The following is a 20,909-nucleotide window of genomic DNA, read 5'->3' as shown; positions in this document are numbered from 1 at the left end:
ATGCGCAACTGAAATCCTGTTTATTTCCAACAATGTAGATTTCATTTCTTTCTTTCACCAAGTCGAAGTTAAGAATAAATTGATGCCCATCTAGATTATCAGTTTTTATATGTTTTTGGAAGACTGTTGCCATTTCATTTGTTTAAGATCTTCCCTTCTTCTTGTGCTTGCCCAGCAGAACCTAAAAGGCTCTTCTGTATTTGGACACTCTAGAGAGTGCTCACCAACATAGAAGTTCCTCTCCAAGGCTTCATGTAATCCAAAAGCATATCACCATCTGTGTAACTGTAGTCTTCCACTGATCTGTTTTACTTTATGTTTACTGATGAATTGTGTATCTACGTGTAAGCAGAGTCAATGAAGTTACACAGTTGTGTAAATGTTCAGGTGTATAATTTGACCGTAGTTGTGAATGCAAAAGCAAGCTTAATCACTAATTATACAGCTGTTATACTAGCTGTTATACAGCTGCTGCGAACACAACTACCAATTTACATGCTGAGGTTTTTGTTTGGTTTAAATATTTTTTTTTAATATTGGTTCTTGGGATATGATGTTTATCTGGATAAATGTTTTCCATTTTCAACATTATGGAATCACATTTGTTGTCTTTTGTATTTATTTTTAATCAAATGTTATGTGGTGTAAATTTTCAAAATAATATTTCTAAGGGCCATAATTCTTTGTAGTTTGAAACTTAAGGATTGATTTATTTTGAAAATGAAACTTATGCTTTCTATTGACTTGCACATTTATTAGACAGAATAATAAGCATTTTTCTTACCTTTTCAATAGTAGTATTCCTAATGCTAATACAAAAGAGTGAAAAATTAATTTCTCATTTAAAAAATGTGTCTCCAATAAACACTTCAGGCCAGGCACATGATGCCACTTTGTGATTCTGGCCATTTCTTCTTCTCTGATATCTCTAGCTCCTTGTGACTGCATTTAAGGACTTCCTACTGATTTCAGTCAGATATAAATATTTTCTACTACTTTTGTGGCATGGACATGAATAAATTCTCTTTTTGCATATTTACTGGGTTTTTTTTTCTTTTCTTCATCCATCTGAAAATATGACCTCCTGCTTTCCAAAATTGGCATGTAAGAGAGAAAATCTCAGTCCTGGCCCTTGGTCTGGGTTGTGAGTCTGTACTGAGGCTTGAGCTGGTTCTAACTTGTACTTTTATACAGAATATTAAAGGTAAATTATAACTATTTGTTACTTCTTGCCAATCATTTCAGGAAGAGAAAAATCAACCAACTCACTCTTCCCAAGCATAAGCTCATTCTTCAATTACTTTTTTTGTTCCCTGCTGATTGTATGATTATTTGTGCTTTCTCCTGACAGCTAGAATAATCTGCCCCAAAGTTACCAGGTGATCCTATCAATTTTTGATCCATCAAATGAATACCTTTTTAGAGTGGGTGAAAGCCATTCAGCAAACTGATGATCAGCCTGATGTTTCTTCTTATTATGGGCACTTGGTATTATGTTATAGTAAGTAGTGTGTCATAAGCTACCTGTAAAAAAAGAGGTCAGGTAAGAAAGAAATTGAATAAGTGTCTTTTCAACAGGCAGCAGCTCTGAAAGGCAGCATGAGCAAATCTTAACACTGAAGAAGGAGTTTGTAGAACATCCATGCTCATACAGGATGAGACTTCCAACAGACCTGTGCCTATTTTCTCACAGAATTTGAAAGAAACCTGCAGGGATAAAAGCACCTATGAAAAAGGTCTTGGCACTTGTTTTGCTGGTGGTCATCAACACCAGAACTCTCATCCAGCACTCTCATCTCTCCTATTAGGAAAGCAAAGAAGAGCATTCTGTTCTGAGAATAAAGCTGGTGTGGACATTTGTTTCGTCTCCTGGCCCTTATGGCTGAACTGCATCTTGTGGTTATTCATTAAGGCAAGCCAATGTTGATACCTAACTCTAAATTAGTCTCTGAGTCCACTTGTGTCAGGACCATTCTGTCCTGAATGGTCAGGACAATGCTTCTGACTGCTCTGTAGGTCAGATTTGAAGAGTTCTGTAGGTCAGGTTTGTAGACCTTTATTCTATCTGATAGGAAATGTGCTTTCTGATGGTGTCTTACAGTCTCTGCATAAGTTTTCATGACCACCTGGTACATCAGAGCATTTAATTACCAAGGACATCCCAGTGCATTGTCGTTTTACTAGTGCAATGTACTCATCTGCCCAGCAAATAGAAAGCAGCATCTTCTACTTCCTTCAGAAATTTGCTGGTATCTAAAATGTGCCAAATAGCATCTTGAATATTTTAAGTCATCTTGCCTTTAGCTTTATGGTAGACTTTATCTACTGGATTAGATGCAGCTTTTGTAGGTCAGTGTACCAAAATTTCAATCTTTGTACTTTCAATGTCTGGTAAATACAGTAAGAATTGCTTTAAAATAGTGTTCTGAAGTCCTGATAGCAGAGAACAGGGTTACATTCTAAATAGTTACACTCCTTTACAGACATTTTCAAGAATATATACACAGCCGTTGCAGAGGAATGTGTATATATTTTCTGTATGGAATTCTTCACTACCATCATCCAGATTCAATACTTCTTTCTGGGTCAGTCCTAGGATCTACACAGGCACAAAGTCTGAGGAGGAAGGAAATATGGTTGCCTAATTTAGAATAATTGTGATTATGAGAGAGATTTCAATTTAGTGTGGATTCTGTAGCCTGTGCTCAAACTCCATTTTTCAAAGTCAACAGACAAGGCTATTTATTAAGAGAAATGAAGCAGTTTTTGTGTTTTATGTATATAGAGAATGATGAAAAGTCATGTATGGAATGTCAGCAGTTCTTCCTTCCAGGAGACTGATCCAGAAGGGAAATAGCTGGATTTCTGCTTTCCTACAGTGCAGCAATTACACAGTCTGAAAGAACTGGTGTTGCCATAGAATAAGAAAACAGTTACTGGTATTGTTCTTTCAATGTTGAGGGAAGATCTAGAAAGATATTCATGAATGATAATATGGAAGAGGACTGTGTCAGAAATACAGTGTAAAATTCAATCTATTTTTTTGTCTCTATTTTATTCCAAACAGTTACATTTTATGAAAATTTTCTGTATAGTGGTTTTCATGTGCACAGGCCTTAATAATAATGTCTGAAGCCACCCTGATTTAGCACTCTGGACAAAACTGTAATAAGAAACTGTGACACAGAAGACACAGAAAGAACACTTTTGTCAAATGAGACACAGATATGGAAAAAAATTTGATCACAAAACTCTTGAAATCACTCTTGCATGAGTGGTGTGGTTTGAAGGATCTTACATTGCTGTGGCCCATATTTCCCCTATTCTACAGAAATGAAGGGAAAGAAATTTGGTTTCGAAGATTGGCCATTTCAAAATCCACATTTAGAACTGGAGAGGTTGTTTTAGTCACAGGGTTAGGCAATTGTTCTCAGACTACTGTTGGTTGGGATGTTTTCTGAATGGAATAAAAAAATCAAGATGATCTTCAGTACTATGCCTGTGAAGGCACTTCTTACAAATGAAGAAGAAATGCTTGCATAGCTTCTCTTTAGTTTCAGTCTGTACTCTTTAGGGCCTAGAAGTCCTCCACACTTAACTGCTGTATATTTGTGGCATACCAGATGCTGTATTACATTTTAAATCAGGCAGTAAATAGTATTTTTTTTCTAGACATAATTGTCTGTAAACCTCAAAGCGGTGTGCAAAATACTTCCTCTTTTAACATTTGAACTACTTTTCTTCCAACCCAAATGGAAAAATGAAAATCAGAACACTTTCTGCAGCAGTCTATTCCATGCAGATGAAGGAGGTTATTCTTGCAAGGATAGTCATGTAAGCTGTTAAGCCAAAGTTCAGGCAAAAAAGAGAAAACTTGTTTATTTTTTTATCTTTGTTCATAAGGTGTCTGTACTGGAAAATGACATGCAACCTGGTGTCATGCTGGCTGTAAAAAGACTACACCAACCTACTGATGAATTTTATTTAGAAGAAAATTGACTTGCTTGACTATCTAAGTAAATTTATATACTTATGGTGAAGAAAAAGACTAAACTAGTCACAGGTGTTTAAGGTTACTATGCCATACAGTGCTTTAAACTATCAGAACCTGTAATGTATGACTTTTTTCTTGAGTTACTTATCCAAAACTTAATTAGTGTGTTTCCATTTTAGGCCCAAAAAGGAAAGCACAGGAGAACTGAGTGAGTCTGGAGCCTCTGTTGTCAAATATGGTCTTAAAGCAGAAAAAATCTTCATGCAGGTTCATTATTTGAAGGTGAGTGTTGTCAGCTGATTTTTACTGAGATTGCTCTATGAATATCATAAAGACTTCAGTCTTCTAGATATCAGAAAATTCATAGCTTCTGCCTTAATTTTTTGCAGGGTTATTTTCTTTTACGATCTCTGGCAAGGACGATAGGAGAGGTCTTATACCTTGCATCTTTACGGAAATTTGTCATTAAGTTCCATGGGCAGCTCGTCCTTTCTCAGGTATTGTCCTTGGTTTGCTCCTCACCTTTGGGTGAGGAAATCCAAATGTTTGGATTGGCCACCTAAATCATCACTTCTGGTTGTGATGTAAGGGGAGAGGCTATTGTAATTTCGCAAAATAGGTAAAATTCCCACCTGGTAGAGGGCAGAACATTTTTTTCATGGTGACACTGAATGACACCCTGCTAGTATGAAATAATATAAACAATTAGGGATTTTTTTTAACATGATACTTCAGAAGGCCAATGTTCATAGGTACTGATGCTCTCAAAGATATGGTCATATACCATACTGGAATTATTGCCTGTGATCTTTAGCTCATGGTTTTTGGTTGTCTTCTCCCTGATTCCTCTCTGTTTCTGAAAGAGAAGAAATTATACTTCTGAATTTATTTTCTTTCTCTTTACATGCTATTTCATTCCATGCTTCTAATTTCACCCTATTTCCTATAAGGACAAAGCCAAGTAGGATTATAAGTAGAAATTTACCTCCTGCTAGGTCTTTCTGTAAAAGTAATGTAACTACTGGCTCTAGTTTTGTTTTGATTTAGAAAATTACATAGCTCTTTAAGCCCAAAGTTCTAGGAATCCTATCACTGGTGATGAATCCAGCTTGCACAAAAGGCAGTGCATGTTCTTGCTTCAGAATGCTGTGAAAACAACCATTCATGGGGGTGTCTATGAACCAGGTCACTGAACTCATCATGGTAAAAAACATGCCTGGAACAAAACCCACAACACAACAAATATTTAGCATTGCTAGAAGAGCAGTGTGATGACAGGGAGGGGCGACGGAAAAGAGAAGAGAAGACCTGTGAGTGACTTTCTGAAACCACCTGCTTTGCTGAAGCTGTCTTATGGTTGAAATATTTGAGGATATTCAGGACAGTGATAAATGTCTCCTTGAAACACTGAGTAAGGGCCTCTGATTTTGTGTAACCTAAGTCTAACACTTGCTGTTTCTTCCAGCCACAGTGATTTTTTCCTTGCATGCATACTGTTTAGAATCTCACTCTTATGGGGTGAGATGTATGCCCAGCTATCTTAAAACTTGTGATTTCTTTTGTATGTCAAGTCACCCAGAAGTTAGGAGCAGTAGCTCTTAACTCAGCATTTCTGCCCTGTGGAGGAATGTTTGGGGTGTTAAGGGAGTTAACACTGATGCAGCTGTTTTCTGTATCATGTTATTGAGAGCGTAAGCAGTTATATTTGGCATAGTGTGGAAAATGCCAATGACTGTGTGAGCCTTGTCTACATTAAGGTGTTCAAAATCATAAAAATGATGCCTTACTATTACATAGCTGGAAGAATTTTGAAAATAACAGAAGTCATAAGATTGCTAACAAGAAGAAGAAGCCCGGCGTTTTAAGCTGGTGGTAAGAAAGGTGCCCAGATTTTGGTAAGAAAATGTTAGCTTGTTCCTCCTAGTTGATGTGGGGTGAGTTTTGTTAGAGTCTGTTTGAATGCTGCAAAATGTTCAGCAGACTGTACTACTAGTCATGGTAGCTAGCTAGCACATACACTAGAGAATTCTCCCTTTGTCTAGCTATGAAGTGTCAATTTGTAGCTTACATACTCCAGTCTCCTAAGATTAAATACTACACCCAGAAACATCCATTTTGGTTATTGGATAAAAAAACTGCTCACTGTTTTGTTATTAAATTATTGGAGCAAAAGTTAAACTTCTGTTACTTTGGGCTACTTTTTATTTGGATATGTGCAATATGTGCATACCTATGTGCTTAATATATGTAAAGAAAAAGAAAGGTGCTTTTCTTCTTTTAGAAATACCACCTGATATGGTGGAGAAAGAGTGTTATACATCAAAACTTCTATTGTTCGCTTTTGTGCTTTTACTGTGTCTACCATCAGCCTAAATCCAGCTCCTAGTGAAATTATTGGGAAGAGAATTTTAATGTAATACTGGTTTTTGGTCACTGAAAAATGCAAACGTGATAGGCCAATATCCAATTAAAATATATTTTCTGTCTTTGTAAGAAATCTTTAACATTGTGGTTTTTGTTAGGGTCTGGTATAGGTAGATAAGGAATCACAGCAGGAGTTGTAAAAGCAGAAGCAATGAAGTCAACTTGGTACAAAGTTTCTTATTCAAGATCCTTCTTGAACAAACGTTATGTCAGTGTTTAAATGAATGAAAGATTAAAAATAAATAGAGGTGCAACTGGCAAGTTTAAATATTATGGTGCTATACTTTCACCTTGTCCAGAATAACTGTAAAAGTTCCCAGGTTTAGGAACTGTGGGAATGAGGGAAAATAAAACAGTGAAAAATTGCCCATGTTATGAATACTAGTCTTGTTTTAAGCAGTGTTTTAGTAATTTTCCCAGACGGGAGCTGCAGGTGCAAGGAAATTACTTCAGATGTGAAACATTAATCAGTTTGCCTTTTTCCTTCATTTTGCTTGCATGCTTAGTAGATTTTTAATACTAGCTTTATTTTAGTTGAGTTAGCAACAGATGAGTAATGCAAATATGGAATCTTTGAAATGGATTAAAAAAAAAATTCCATTTTTCTTTTTATGAGAGAATTAACTTACTAATTGCTTTGAGTGAACTTTTAAAATAATGACTAGAGTGTTTTGACTATATCAAAAGAAAGAAGTGCAAATTGCTGGTACTCCTAACAGAGTTAAAGCTGTTGTTCCATTTAATCTTGAAATAAAAATACCTTGGAAACTGAATTGTTTGTGGACTTTGATTTTCGTATGGTCCTGTCTGTTATAATGGGCAACAAATTGACTTCTGACTAAAGATAGAGGTTCCATCACCTGGGGCTTACACTGTTAAGCTGTCTGGCTAATAATTCTGTCCTGATAATAAAACATACAGTGGGGGAGTCCTGCTTGCTCTAGACAGGAAGTTGTCTTTTTGGAGGTGCAGTCTGGGATTGTCACCAAAAGCCAGAAGAATGTCTAGGGAAGTAATTCCAAATAAACAGAAAACTAGAAGGGTGCTCATTATTTATTTTTCCCACCCAGAAGGGACAAATTAATATTTGCCACTTAGTTATGTTATTTACAAACTGCATATTTTTTAGGAATAGCTTAACTTTGAGTGGGTTATTCCTTCAAGGATCTGGATGCAAGTGTAGTCGAAGTTTATTGGTTGCCAAGTGAATGTCCATTTGGATGTGTCACTTTCAGTTATGACATCTCCACTGTTTTATCCACCCCATTATATTTCAGTCAGAGAATTTAAACAAAAGTATCTATTGGTTATAGAGTACTTGAAATGTCTGGATTTGAGGTTTTAATATGAAGACCGTATTTGTCTTTTAATATTGTGTTCTTTTTTGATATCAATATGTGTGATCAGGGAGAGGTACTTGCCTGATGCTCCAAAACAGTTCACGGGTAGAAACTTGCTGGCCATTGCTCAAGACAAAAGTTGGAGTAGTAATAAAACATCTTTTGGTATGAAATAAAAGGTCTTCTAAACACCACATGTATCTAGTTAATGCTTTAAGTAGCCTTCATTTCCAGTTACTTCTTTCAACCTACTTCTCACTTTTTGGGTCTCCTGGCTCTTCTTTCTTTTAACTCAGATACAGTACATCTATTAACAGAGCAAATAAAATTTCTCCTTGATGTCAAATTCACAGTCTGTATCCAGATTTGATCTGTCCAGCAGAAGCCCAGTGTTAAAGCAGTGATTAAAGTTATTGGCTTCAGTCAGGACTATGGTGAGAGTGGATGAGAGTCACCAGGGAATTTAATTATGAGGGGCTAGCAGATCCTTAGTAAATGTGTTGAATTCATTTTTTCAGCGTTTTTTTCAGCTTGGCCAAATGTCAATAGAATTCCACAAACTGCAGAATAACAGTTTCTTTATATAGAGAAAAGTTGTTTTCTAGCCTTGGGGTCTCTAGCCAGGTAAGAACAACAGGAATATATATAAAAGTGATATTATTTAATCAGTTAATATTGCACTACTGTGATAGCATGTAGTTTGTAACTCATATATTTTTTATACCTTCATTGAATTACTTGCAACAAAACCAAAAAAACCCCAAACTATAATTTGCTTTATGGTCTGATCCAGAATTTAGTTATGATTACCATAGTCATCCACAAGTCTTTGCTTCAAAGTGTAAAATAATTAAAGCATCTTAAAGAAATGGCATCAAATCTTAAAACCCCCCACATTATCCTCTGACTTTTCTCCTGGACAATTCTGAACCATTTCATCTGTGGAGGAAGAAAAAGTAGTCTGAGTGTAAAATTTCACTACAAATGGTTAAAATGACAAAATTATAAACAGCTGAAAAGTCAGACCTATAATAAGATGCATCATGCAGACTTGATTATAGGCAAGTGTTAAAAGCCATGCTAATATGGGGTAAGTGGTAATTTGCTTTCCTACTCTGTTTTGGAGCATTGAAATATGAGCAGTTAAAATAAGATATGATAGATTAATCCTAATTTTAAGAAGGTGTGTAGAATGACAGTACCTTTTTCTTGGTGTTTGGAAAACAAAGGAGATGCTTAATGTCATAGTATAGTATACAGCTTATAAAACCATCCACTGTGTGATTGATTATGAAAAGTTCATAGAATCTAACTAGGGAATCTAGCTGCATTAATGTATACACAGTGCAAATAGTGTGAAGGATAACCACTTCAGGTTTACTATTCACACACTTTTGAAATAACTCTAACTATGATCTTTCTTATACCATATTCTTTATTTGCATGTAAGCTTACTGTGTATCTCCAGCAAAACTTCCACAAGTGGGAGGAGACAGTAGTTCTCTGTTTATATACAGAATAATGTAATGTTCACATACAGCAAAACTACAAGTAGTTGTATGAAATAAAGGGATTTCACACATCATCATCATGATGTCTGCAATACACTGTGACTAGGACAAAATTACTCCTGTCATAGTTAATGATGGCATTCTTGCCACAGCAACAGAGCCCAGCACTATGTAGTTTACTTTTTGTTATAAGCCACTGCAAGCAGCCTGAGTCTCACTTATAATCTAAAGAAGGAAGGCTTAACTGTTACCAGTAGTTTCAATTTGCAATCAGTCATATTTTGATTCCCTAACAATGCCATACTCATACAGAGAAACAGTATCTTTTGTTGACTATTATGGCATGGTCCATAAATAAAAGATTTCTGCCTTTTAGGAAACATTCTTCAAGACCTTTGAGAACAACGATTTGCAATTGTTGTACAGTACAGTCAGCCTGTACTTGTATACTGAAGTGAGGAACATTATTAGCCTATGAAACTTGTTTCCACAAAGATTAGTATTAATAAAGCAGATGCATTGGTTTTATGAAACAGCATATAAATGAATAATTCATATTAATAAATCCTCTTATTATGTGATTGTTCAAAGGAGTGTATTCTGTCAAAGTGATTGTCATTAAAATTAAGTTGTGTAGAACACAGGGTGCCAGAGAACCTTTTTGTGATATCAGGTGTAACTTTCTTAAGAGGGCATATCATACTGGTATAAGTGAGGATGATAGTAATGCTCTTCCATTGGCATTGCATTGTCTTTGTAAAACCATTAAAGAAATTCTAACTACCTTTTATTTGAAGAATTTACTCCTCAGGTGATGTGGTTATCAGCAATATTGCAAATTTTGTCACGGAATGAGGACTAGATGTGGTCTAATCAGGCACATGCACTAAGGAAGAAAAAGTAATTAAGAACAACGTGGTAACATAAGCACAGTGAGGAGAGCATAAACACCATAAATTTGGTGTTTCTTAACTTTTGTATGTAAATCTGCAGCCTTTAACAGTTTTAAATATAAAAAGTTTGTGTGTACTATTATAGATAAAATAAAAGTAGGAATGTGGAATTGTGTTAAAATAGTCAGGAGGCTTTTCAAGCCCATTTTCTTTCAATGTTGCCACTCCTTGCTTGAATGAGTTGGAAAACTGACAATATAATATATATTGTACAAATAACAATATACATTATGTTGTCATTATATCACTATAGTGGATATATAAACTTTTTCTTATCATTCTGTTATTTGTAGTCTTTAATCTCTCACTAGCAGTGAAGACACAGGGTTATGGCTTCATAAACATACTAACTGTGCTCCTCTGTTTGTTTTCCAGGATTTTCTTAGCATGCTGTTGGAAGACATTCCAAAACAAAAACAGTAAGTAAGGACTGGGCTAGAAAAACCAAAGAAATATGTAGAAATAAGATTTTAATATGTGCTAGCCAGAAATAGTGCTAGCCTGAAGATTCCCATTACATATATACACAAAAAATTATGAGACTTGTGGTTATCCTATACCATGCTCTCCCCAAACAGTGCCTTTAACTTGTGTATCAGGTCAGAGATGATGTCGTGTGTTCACCATGCAATCTGAAGTGCCAGGCATAGCTGCCTGCTCAAACTAACCTGTGATTCTCCTGCCAGCTACTTTTGGCACATGGTGCCCTAGAGCAAGGATGCCAGAACTTTGTTGTGAATCTGGGATACCAGAGAAGATGGATTTTTTTCACAGAGTCTGGTACCATCCCCTCTCAGGCATAGATTATGCTGCATGAGGAAAAATGGAAAACATTATTGTAAATTGAGTGTTAATTTCCTGTCATGTCCTTCAAAATACTCCTGTGTATGACTGTGACTGATTGAAGATGATAGTGTTTAGTAGCACTTTGAGGCTTAAATTTTGGGTTGTTCTGTGCTATTCTAGATTGTGCTACAAATCAAGAGTCTTTTGTAGAGGAGCTTTACATGTTACAGTTTTTAAAAATATTCACTTGAAAAATACAATGTTGAAGGCCAGGATTGCAAAAATGTTCGTAACTCTGGGTGAGTGCTTTGGAGTTAAAAAAAAAAAGATTATCTTCATAGAGGTCAAATGTATTGAGTTTTTTAGTGATACACTTCTGTTCTTGATAGCTGAGGAACAGAGAAGCTAGTTACCATTGAGAAAATATGTTTTGTGGCATCTCAGGTTTGTTTGGGTGCTTTTACATTCTCCAGTGATGTAGTGGATAATACTCTCTATGTATGATTCAATATAGTTTCTAGCCCAAATATAATGAGGTATATTATGTGAAAGTGAAAGTGGTTTTTTTAATGGTATGATTATACATTGGCATGTTCAAAAAAAAAAATTGTTTTCCTTCCTTTTATTTTTCACTTGTGTTTCTCTGAACTGTAAACCCACTGCAAAATGTTGTTGCATAAGTATCCCTTTTTCTGTCTAAAAATATACCTAAACTTTCAATGAGACTAATGCAAAAGAAGTGTGACTCAATTTCTGATGCATCACATTCCAGAATGTATGAAAGAAATTTCAGATATATGGTAATTCATTTTATAGTCATATATACAGTATATCTGAACTATCTGTTGCCACAATAACTTGGCAGATATCAGCAGCAATGCAAGGAATCTTGATATACAGAAGGCCTTTATTTCTTATCTGCTGGGAGGATGTTTTTTTCATTCTTGAATACATTCTGTGGCCAGTACAGAAATACTCACCCGAGGTAAAAGGGAAGAAAGATAACAATCAAGTATTTTTAGAGATCATCTGCTGATGAGTGCTTTTTTGCACAAAGTTTGATGTAGCAATGAAATGTATTTCAATATTAGAGCAAAAATACTGTGTAGCACATAAAACCTCTCAGGCTTGTGCACTTCTGCTAAGAAAAATTTAAACTGTTTAAACTACATAATTCAAACTTGACAAATATTAAACACTCTAATACACTGTAGTTTGTGATGTATTTAAAAGAAATAAAGAGACACTTGTAGTAGGTAATCAAACCAAATCTTGCCCTCAGCTGTGGCAACAGGGGCAAACTATGTAGCTAGAAATATAACTTGGCTTATGGGAGACTTTTGTAATGAGAATGACATTTGTAATGAGAACAGGATGAACATGGGCAAAAAACTATCATGAAACAGTGTGGAAATTTTCTGTAGTTATTACACTGTAGTAATGTAACTTTAGCGTTCTACTATTGGATACAGAGATTGGATCTAAAAGATTCTTACCTCCAAGTACTTAACTCCTTTAGTTTTTATTCAAAGGAGATTTTTTTACTACATTCCAAGTGATGACTAGCTCCATGATCCAGATGTAACTTTTTATTGTTTTTTGCTGCCTTCTGTACTTGGAGGAGGACAGTTCTATGCCTACTTTATAGGGCTACTTCACTTCCTGCTCTGACTCAATTATAATGGCATGTTAGCTGCAGGAATCCATGCTGTGAGGCAGGAGCCTTCCATTTCTGGGCTGCAGCTGAATACTGACATCAGTTAAGCTGAGCAGTACCTTCTGGTCCTTTATAATATCTTAACTTCCCTTTAAGACTGATTGATTGTCTGAGTGAAGGACTAATGGAAAGAATGACAAATAAATATTGATCATTATCCTTCTCTGTTTCGAAAGCCTTTTAAAATATTGCGTGCACTGGCTAGAGTCTCACGTTATCTCTGCCTTTCTGTGGAAAATCTACAATACTTCCCACAGAGCAGTTTTATTTACTTTTTATTTTATGCCATCAAGGCATTTTATTTACTCTCATAATTTGAAACTTCACTACCTTGAAACAAACCAAACCAAACAACCGAAACACCAAGAAGCCCCTTCTTATGTGTCTGTACATCAGAATGCACTAGATTTGATAGAACTCCAGTGGCTATATTCTCCCCAAGGCTTATACCCATAGTCTTTGCTGTAAGTTGATCCTTTCCACATCTGCCCAACATGTGAGCTGTGCAAAGAATCAGTGTTTACCCTTGTAACAGAGGGTTTCACGGGTGTTAGATAAATCAGAGTTGCTGCATGTGCGGCTATTTTATGACTGCAAAATATTTTTGAGCAGGTCGGTTCTGCTCATAGGGGTTTTCTGCTGGTATTTTTTATTTAATTTCATTCAATAAAGCAAGCAAATCTACTAGTAAGCTATGGTTTTAATATTACATTATGGACAAAGGAAGGCATGTGTTATAGTTCTGCTATTTGTACTGTTAATAACCCAAGTTCACCAACCACATTGTTTGGATGTCTTCACAAATAGTAAATTAAGTACTAAAATAATGCTTCAATTTCAAATTACTCAGCTATATAGGTGTATCTCTTCCTTTCACATTTGCTTTCTTTGATTCACATGCACATTGTTGTGAATGTGGTGATTTTGAATGAGACAAATGGCTGGTAGGCATCTAACAACTGAAGCAAATAATTGTGAAAAATTATTCCCAGTGGTTTTGATTCCTCTTTTTTTTTTTTTTTTTAATACGCCAAAATATATATGCTGGATAAAATCCAAAGATAATTTATCTGTAGGAAGGTATGTCTAGTTGACAGAATCCCTCATCATTGTGTTTTGATTTGCTCTAATTATGCCTCCATATTTAGCTGGAATAGCTTACTTTGAAAATTACTGATGTGTATAAATGTATGATGAAGCAGATATGCTTGTTTGTATATTTTCAGTTGGATATGGCAGACTTTTCTATCTTCCTTTACCTAAAAAAGAAGTTGCACACTTTGATGTTTTTTATCCTTGATTTAGGCATTAAGTGGGTTTATGTTAAAGTTTGCAGAGTACCTTGGAGCCTTGTGCAGTGAAAACTTCATGTACAGCCATCTTTTATAATGCCAATTTTCAAATTATCATTAATGTTAGTATTTTACAGACTTTGTTTTAAAATGCTGAATCTGAACTCTGTGTGTCATGTTTGATAATTCGTAGGCTGATTTGGCTTATCATCTAAACAAATAGACAAATGATGAGATAATGGATGTAATCACATTCTCATTTTACAGTAGGGAACTGTTGTAGAAAGCAATTGAAGAAACTTGGTCTTGTAAGAGTTAGTGCTAGTCAACTCAATACAGATCCCACTGTCCAATACCTTAACCAGAAGGCCATTCAGAAATTCACACAAACACCAGATTTAAGTCCTTACAGATGCTTAACTGCAACGTAAGCAGGTGGTAAATGCCCTTGCTGAACTGCAGCCTCTACAAATATCAGGCTCTCTGTTCTTTCTCTAGGACATTTGTTTTGAGATGGCAGTTTGTTTGTGATAAATTTTTGGGGGTTATTTCTAAGTCAAACAATTTAGCAGAAGCATTTCCAACATCTTCATAGTTCTTCAGTACTGACAGTTAAGAGATTCAGAATAGGTCTTTGCAATAGTCTGATCATTACTAATGTATTTTTAAAAAAATCGTGAATGCCTCTTAAACAAGTTGCTTTTTTGATAGGTGCCAACAAGAATATCCTAATTTGGAATTAAACAAAGTACTTGTGTGCAAGTACAAACAAAGATTGTATATGGTCGTATGACAGATGTTTTTCTGAAACTTTGGGCGCTGCAGGCAGAGAAAAAGCAGTGTTACTGGTTTTGCTCTTGAGAAAAATGGCAAGTTTTAGGAGAGACCGAGAAACTTTGCAGTGTTTTCTGCCTGAATTAGTGTGGTGTCAGAACAGTGTGATTCCCCTCAGTGTCATAAGCTCATTTCAAAGCCAGTTTTTGAAATGGAATAGAGGGTATATTAAATGGTTCTACATAGCAAATATAACATAGGTTATTTTGCAGAGATTTTTTTCTCACACTATAGGTTTAGTTTCTGGGGATGGGGGAGAAAAGTATTGGCTGACATGGTGAGGCTGTTTTTATGCCTTGGTAAGACAAATTAAATGTGCAACTAAGAGAATTTTTCCCAGCTCCTAGCTCTGCTTCAATATTGGAACACTAAGCTGTATTGGGTTTAATTCATACAATAACAAATAACAAATTTTTTTATCCTGCTTATTCTTCTTGAGACAGAATAAATGGTGTGGTCCAAATGATCTACCTTTGCCTATTTTGGTATCTGGTTTTAAGCTAGCTCTGTATGTACCTTTTTTAGTAAGAAAATAAGACAGACAGAAATAAGAAATCAAGACCATCTTCTTCTGGGGAAAGTAAATTCACTGACTGGAAATATTTCTCTTAATCACTATTCCCAGTCAAGGGACTCAGCTAGTCTGACTGAAGGCTAGACACCAATTTTTTAGAGAATAGTGGTAAAATGAAGATAATTATAGTCTGAGGGATTAGCAGTCAAATGTTCTAAATTTAGTAAGTTTGCACAAATAACGAGGAACAAGTCTAGAAGTTTAGTCTTTTATTTTAATGTAGTACACTACATAAGCATCACATATATGTTCAGTTTTCTGTAGAAAACTGATTTATATAGTGATCTAACACACACAATGGTATTTTCCTGAAAATTCAGAATCCTGGCTATGTAGAAATGCTCCTTCTTGACTGCTGATTATTTAAATCTTATGATCAGTTTAAATTGTTTATTGGATTGTTTGCCTTCCTGATTCAGAGCTTGGAAATGGCTGTTCTTTTCATGAATGCTTTGTTGGTTGAGTCTACATTACATATGTGAAAGTAACTGCAAGCATTGGAATGAATCTTGCCAAGGCATTACCATGAACAGGACCATACACATATGTTCTGATTCTCAAAATATTTATATTCATTGAGGGCTTATTCAACTTCCTTTTTTCAATACTTGCATGTGTGAAAATTTTAATTTTTTTTTTATTTTATTTGTTTATTTTTATTTGGTTTCCCTGCAAGTTGGGAAGTCTTACACCAGAGTTGAAGTAAATACCACAATAGCTAACCTAACTTTTTACAAAAGTAAAAGTGCAGATATAGTTTCTGAATTTACAAATACTTATCTGTGTAATTATTTCAGTCTCACACAGCTTCATCATGACGAACTATTTCCTTTTGTTGAAACTCCAGACTATTCTATGATTTCAGAGTGAATCAGGATATAAAGAAAGTGAAGAAAGGACAAAACTAAAGTATATCAGACATTTAGTAACTTTGATAATTAATATCCATCAGTGCTTTTTAAAACCCCAAAGTTTATCCATGTAACAAGAAGCAGAGCACCTGTTCATACTTTACATGTTTCATAAATGTAGCTTACTACATAACACTTTCTCTGTCAATCCTTATCAGCACTAAATTTATTATTTGAGTTTTAAGTACACAAAACCTGATCTACCTTTAATTTGCTCATATGACCTCTGATGTTTTTATTCATTAAAAAAATGAAGAATGTTGTACCACTTTAGTACAACCAATACTTGAATTTAGAGGGTTTGCCTAGCTGTTAAAGGATTATTTTTCACATGAAAAAAATGGCATTTTTTTTCATATATTCTAAGTTGTTGTTTTTTTTTTTTTTTTTAAGGTCTGAGTTAACAGTAGAAAGTATCTTCCAGAACTGGCTGGATACTTCTGGAATACCAAAGGTAAATACAAAACACCAGGTCACAGTTTTTCTGGAATCTTGATTTTCTCATTACATTATATGATTTTAAAATCACTACTTGATCTTCAGGAAAGATATTTATGATATTAAATAAATAGTTTTGATGATGACTGCTTTCCACAGCTTCGTATGGCTTGAGCTTTTACCAATTACAGGTTTTTTCTTCTACAATGGTCTCAACAAACTTGCCAAAGGGCAAATCTTACAAAATTTATCCTATAAATAAATATTGTGGTCATATGAAAGTATATTTTACAGTATAATCATGGAGTCTACTAAATGTAAGGAGCGTTGTTCACAGTTGTTGGAATATGACTTACTTGAAAGCATTACTGACAGCAATAATTAAATGTTAAATTGTTTGTACTTTGATAACTTGTGACTTGTTTATAAATCTGCTGCATAGATAATATCTATTATTGGTGTTCCAGCATTGAGACTGAGCTTTGTTTTCTGCTTTTAATGATAAAAGGTTTTTTTAATATTTTAAATTCTATGAACTGAAAATGCTTAATTGTGTCTGTGCTATGTGAAATTCTGATTATTCATTTTGGACCAAAACTGGGATGAGATAACAAATGATATCTGTACATTAATCTTCGTAATACCCAATTTTATGCAAAGTAATTTTTTAGCATATGCTCGGGACTCAGTTTCTAACTGATTTCCCCTAAGCAGGCATCCCCTAGGTTGCATGTGATTTATTCTGCCTAGCGCTTGAATTTGTTTTCACTTGCATTAGTATTAAAAAAAAAAAACAAAACAAAAAAACAAAACAAAAACAAAAACAAAAAAACCCAAAAAAAACCAAAAAAAAACCCAAAAAACAAACAAACAAACAAACAAAAAAAAACCTTTTAAAAGTGAGAATGTTAAATTCTGGTTTCCATGTGCAAAAGTGCAGATGCTTATGCAGCATGACTGAGTGAGCATGTTTGCAGGTAGAATTGATAAAATAACTGGAGAGGTCTGGCAGTGCTCAGAGAACCTGATCTGTACCCAGACACTTTGGTTGAGCTCCTCCCTTGATAGTTTGAGAGATGTGCGTGTCCACTTATCCCTGTATGCTGTAGAAGGCTTTTGGGAAAGATATACCCTGAGATCAAAATGCTTTGAGACTATTTGAATGTGCTGTAAAATCAAGGCAGAGTTTGTTTTTTGTTGGAAAGTTATTGAAAATAAAATTACCTTTAATTAGAAGGGACGAAAGGAAGAGATAGTATCATCATGCATTTTGATGCTCAGTCATTTCCTATAAGAGGACCTTGATTCTAACTCCATGTTCAACCAACGTTTTGTTTTTGGTAAAAAAATGGTACACATTGTCAAACAGGTGATTCAAGTATATGGGGGAGATTGATGTTGTATAGAGCTCAACTGTAAGAGGCTGAGCTGGCTCCTGAAATGTAAGCATTTTCTTGCATTTTATCTACACATCTTTTTGAGGATATTTATTAATGTCTGACAATGAACTTAAAATCACAAATTAGAAAGATAAGAGCAGACTAAAGAATTGGAAAGGGTTTTGACTAATATGCAAACTAAACTCTGTTTTCCTGAGTACCGCAGGTTGTTCAGAATGAATAGTGAGTAGTTTCGTTATACCCTGCAAGTATATGCTTCTTGTGTAAACAAAACAAGTATCAAAAGTATTTCCACACCCAGCAGGTTTGTAAGTAGTTTTAATTTTTTTTAAGAATACAGAGATTTCCCTGGTAATTTGGCTGTTCTGTGTAAAAAATGTCAACAGGAAATTTGCTAATTTAGTATTTTACTTCTGAGGATCAGCATGCTGATGCTGACCTCTCTCTCTCTCTCTCTCTCTCTCTCTCTCTCGCTCTCTCTCTCGCTCTCCCCACCTCCACCCCCCAATAATATTGTTGGTCGTAAAATTGTAAATGCTTTTGGTTGAAAGGGACATTGAAGTTCATCTAGTTCCAAGCCCCCTGCCACAGACAGGGACACCTTCCACTAGACCAGGTTGCTCAAAGCCCCATCCAGCCTAGCCTTGAAAACTTCCAGGGATGGAGCATACACAGATTTTCTGGCAAACCTGTTCCAGTGCCTCACCACTGTCACAGTAAAGAACTTCCTCCTCATATCTGACCTAAACCTACTGTCTCAGTTTGATTCCATTCCCCCTTGTCCTATTACTACATACACTAAAAAATGTCTTTTTCCATTTTCCTTGTAGGCTCCCTTCAGGTTCTGGAAGGTTGCAATTAGGTCACCTTTCTCTTTTCCAGGCTGAACAAACCCAACTCTCCCGGCCTTTCTTCACAGGAGAGGTGCTCCATCCCTCTAATCATCTTGGAGACCCTCCTCTGGATCAGCACTCCAACAGGTTGTTATCCTTCCTGTGCTGGGACCCCAGAGCTGGATGCAGGGTTCCAGGTGGGCTCTCACCAGAGCAGAGCAGATGGACAGAATTCCCTCCCTGGCCGTGCTTCCCACACTGCTTTGGATGCAGTGGCATCCGCGCCCAGGACACATTTGGCTTTCTGGACTACAAGTGCCCATGGCTGGGTCATTCCAGCCTCTCACCCACCAGTGCCTCCAAGTCCTTCTGGGCAGGGTTTCTCTCCATCTGTTCATCCCCCAGCCTGAGCTGGTGCTAGGGGTTTCCCCAACCTTGTACTTGATCTTGTTAAACCTCAGAAGATTCACATGGACACAGTTCTTGAGCTTGTCCAGGTCCCTCTGGATGGCATCCCATCTTTTAGGTGTGTCAACAGCGCCACTCTGCTGGGTGTCATCCACAAATTTGCTGAGGGTGGGCTTGATCCATATGTCTATGTCATTAATGAAGATATTAAATAACACAGGGTCTAATACAGACTCCTGGGGGACCCCACTTGTCACTGATGTCTGTTGGGACTTTGAGGCGATGACCACTACCCTCTAGATGCAATGGGCCAATCACTTTCTTATCCTTCTAATAGTCCACCCATCAATTCCCTCCCCCTCTAATTTAGAGAGAAGGATGTTGTGTCAAAGGCTTTTCAGAAGTCCAGATAAATGACATCTAGCCCTTCCCTTGTCCACTGGTGGAGCCAGAGAAGGCCATTGAGTTGGTCAGGCAGGGCTTGCCCTTGGTGAGGTCCTGCTTGGTGTCTCAAATCACCTCCCTGTCCCCCATGATCTTCCCAGTCACAGAGATGATGCTGACAAGTTAGTAGTTCCCAGGGTCCTCTTTTTTGCCCTTTTAAAAGATCATTTATACTTGTCTTCATCACTTGCCAGGATCTTATTGGAACCAACTTCCACTTTATTGAAAGAACTGGAGTTGTCATTCAGTGAATAGGAAACCTTATTTCCTTTGTGCTTTATTAAATGATTAGAGGAACCTTTACTCCTGAAATCCAGACTGTAGAGGTTGCTTAGTAGCTCTCAATATGTTATAGCTATAGTGTAAGTATGAATATGATTACTGACTACAGAACTGTAAATACTGTAGATCTACTGTCGATTTCTCGGGGTTCAGAAGGTCAGGGAGACCCCGAGATCATAAAGAGTCTTTGCTTCCTAGCCCGACGCAGCCAAAGAAGGAGCCTGGAATGCGTCCAGTTGTGCTTTCAAGGTTGTTTATTTCTTCTTATCTAAACATTCTTTCTCTGACCCGCTGAGCTCTGGCTAGCAAGGAGGCCATGGCACTCTCTCCCTGAGCCTCGGGTGGCTCCCACCTTATAAACTCAAAACTACGTGTGCATGTTTACAATTTATTACCAATTCCTATAATCTATGTTAGACTGTGAATCTCTGCCTTAAACCAATAGAAAAGTGTCACCATCACACCAAGACATGGAGGACAAGAAGGAGGAAAAGAATGCCAGGACACGCCCGAATTCTTCCATCTTGACCTCCTGAATCACATTCTAAAAACCCCAAAATTCTACTTTTCCATCCTGTGTTAATATAAATATCACATTACTCAAACCCTTGTGGCTTGTAATTTCTCATACAAAATTGACAGCTTTTTCCACGGGCTAAAATCGAAGCCACAGATATTTTTGCCTTCATGTCAGGGTCTCCGAGACCCCTGCCAGGGTCTCGAGACAGCCAAGGCAGCCAGAGGGATGTCCTGGACTCCGACAATCTA

The 20,909-nt window shown here is 36.3% G+C and overlaps 1 protein-coding gene across 4 annotated transcripts in view; it reads left to right on the top strand.

Moving 5' to 3' along the window:
- Positions 1–20,909, top strand: part of AOPEP (aminopeptidase O (putative)) — a 196,385-nt gene that overhangs the window by 80,343 nt on the left and 95,133 nt on the right. For all 4 annotated transcript variants that reach the window (XM_054004179.1, XM_054004177.1, XM_054004176.1 and 1 more), the window contains 4 exons: positions 4,174–4,276; positions 4,384–4,491; positions 10,598–10,641; positions 16,730–16,790. In XM_054004179.1, the coding sequence (XP_053860154.1) occupies positions 4,174–4,276; positions 4,384–4,491; positions 10,598–10,641; positions 16,730–16,790 (316 nt within the window). The remainder of the gene's footprint in view (positions 1–4,173; positions 4,277–4,383; positions 4,492–10,597; positions 10,642–16,729; positions 16,791–20,909) is intronic.

This window comes from Vidua macroura, chromosome Z (genome assembly GCF_024509145.1).
Source record: "Vidua macroura isolate BioBank_ID:100142 chromosome Z, ASM2450914v1, whole genome shotgun sequence".
NCBI classification, from domain to species: domain Eukaryota; kingdom Metazoa; phylum Chordata; class Aves; order Passeriformes; family Viduidae; genus Vidua; species Vidua macroura.
This window is presented reverse-complemented; position numbering and strand designations above follow the sequence as displayed.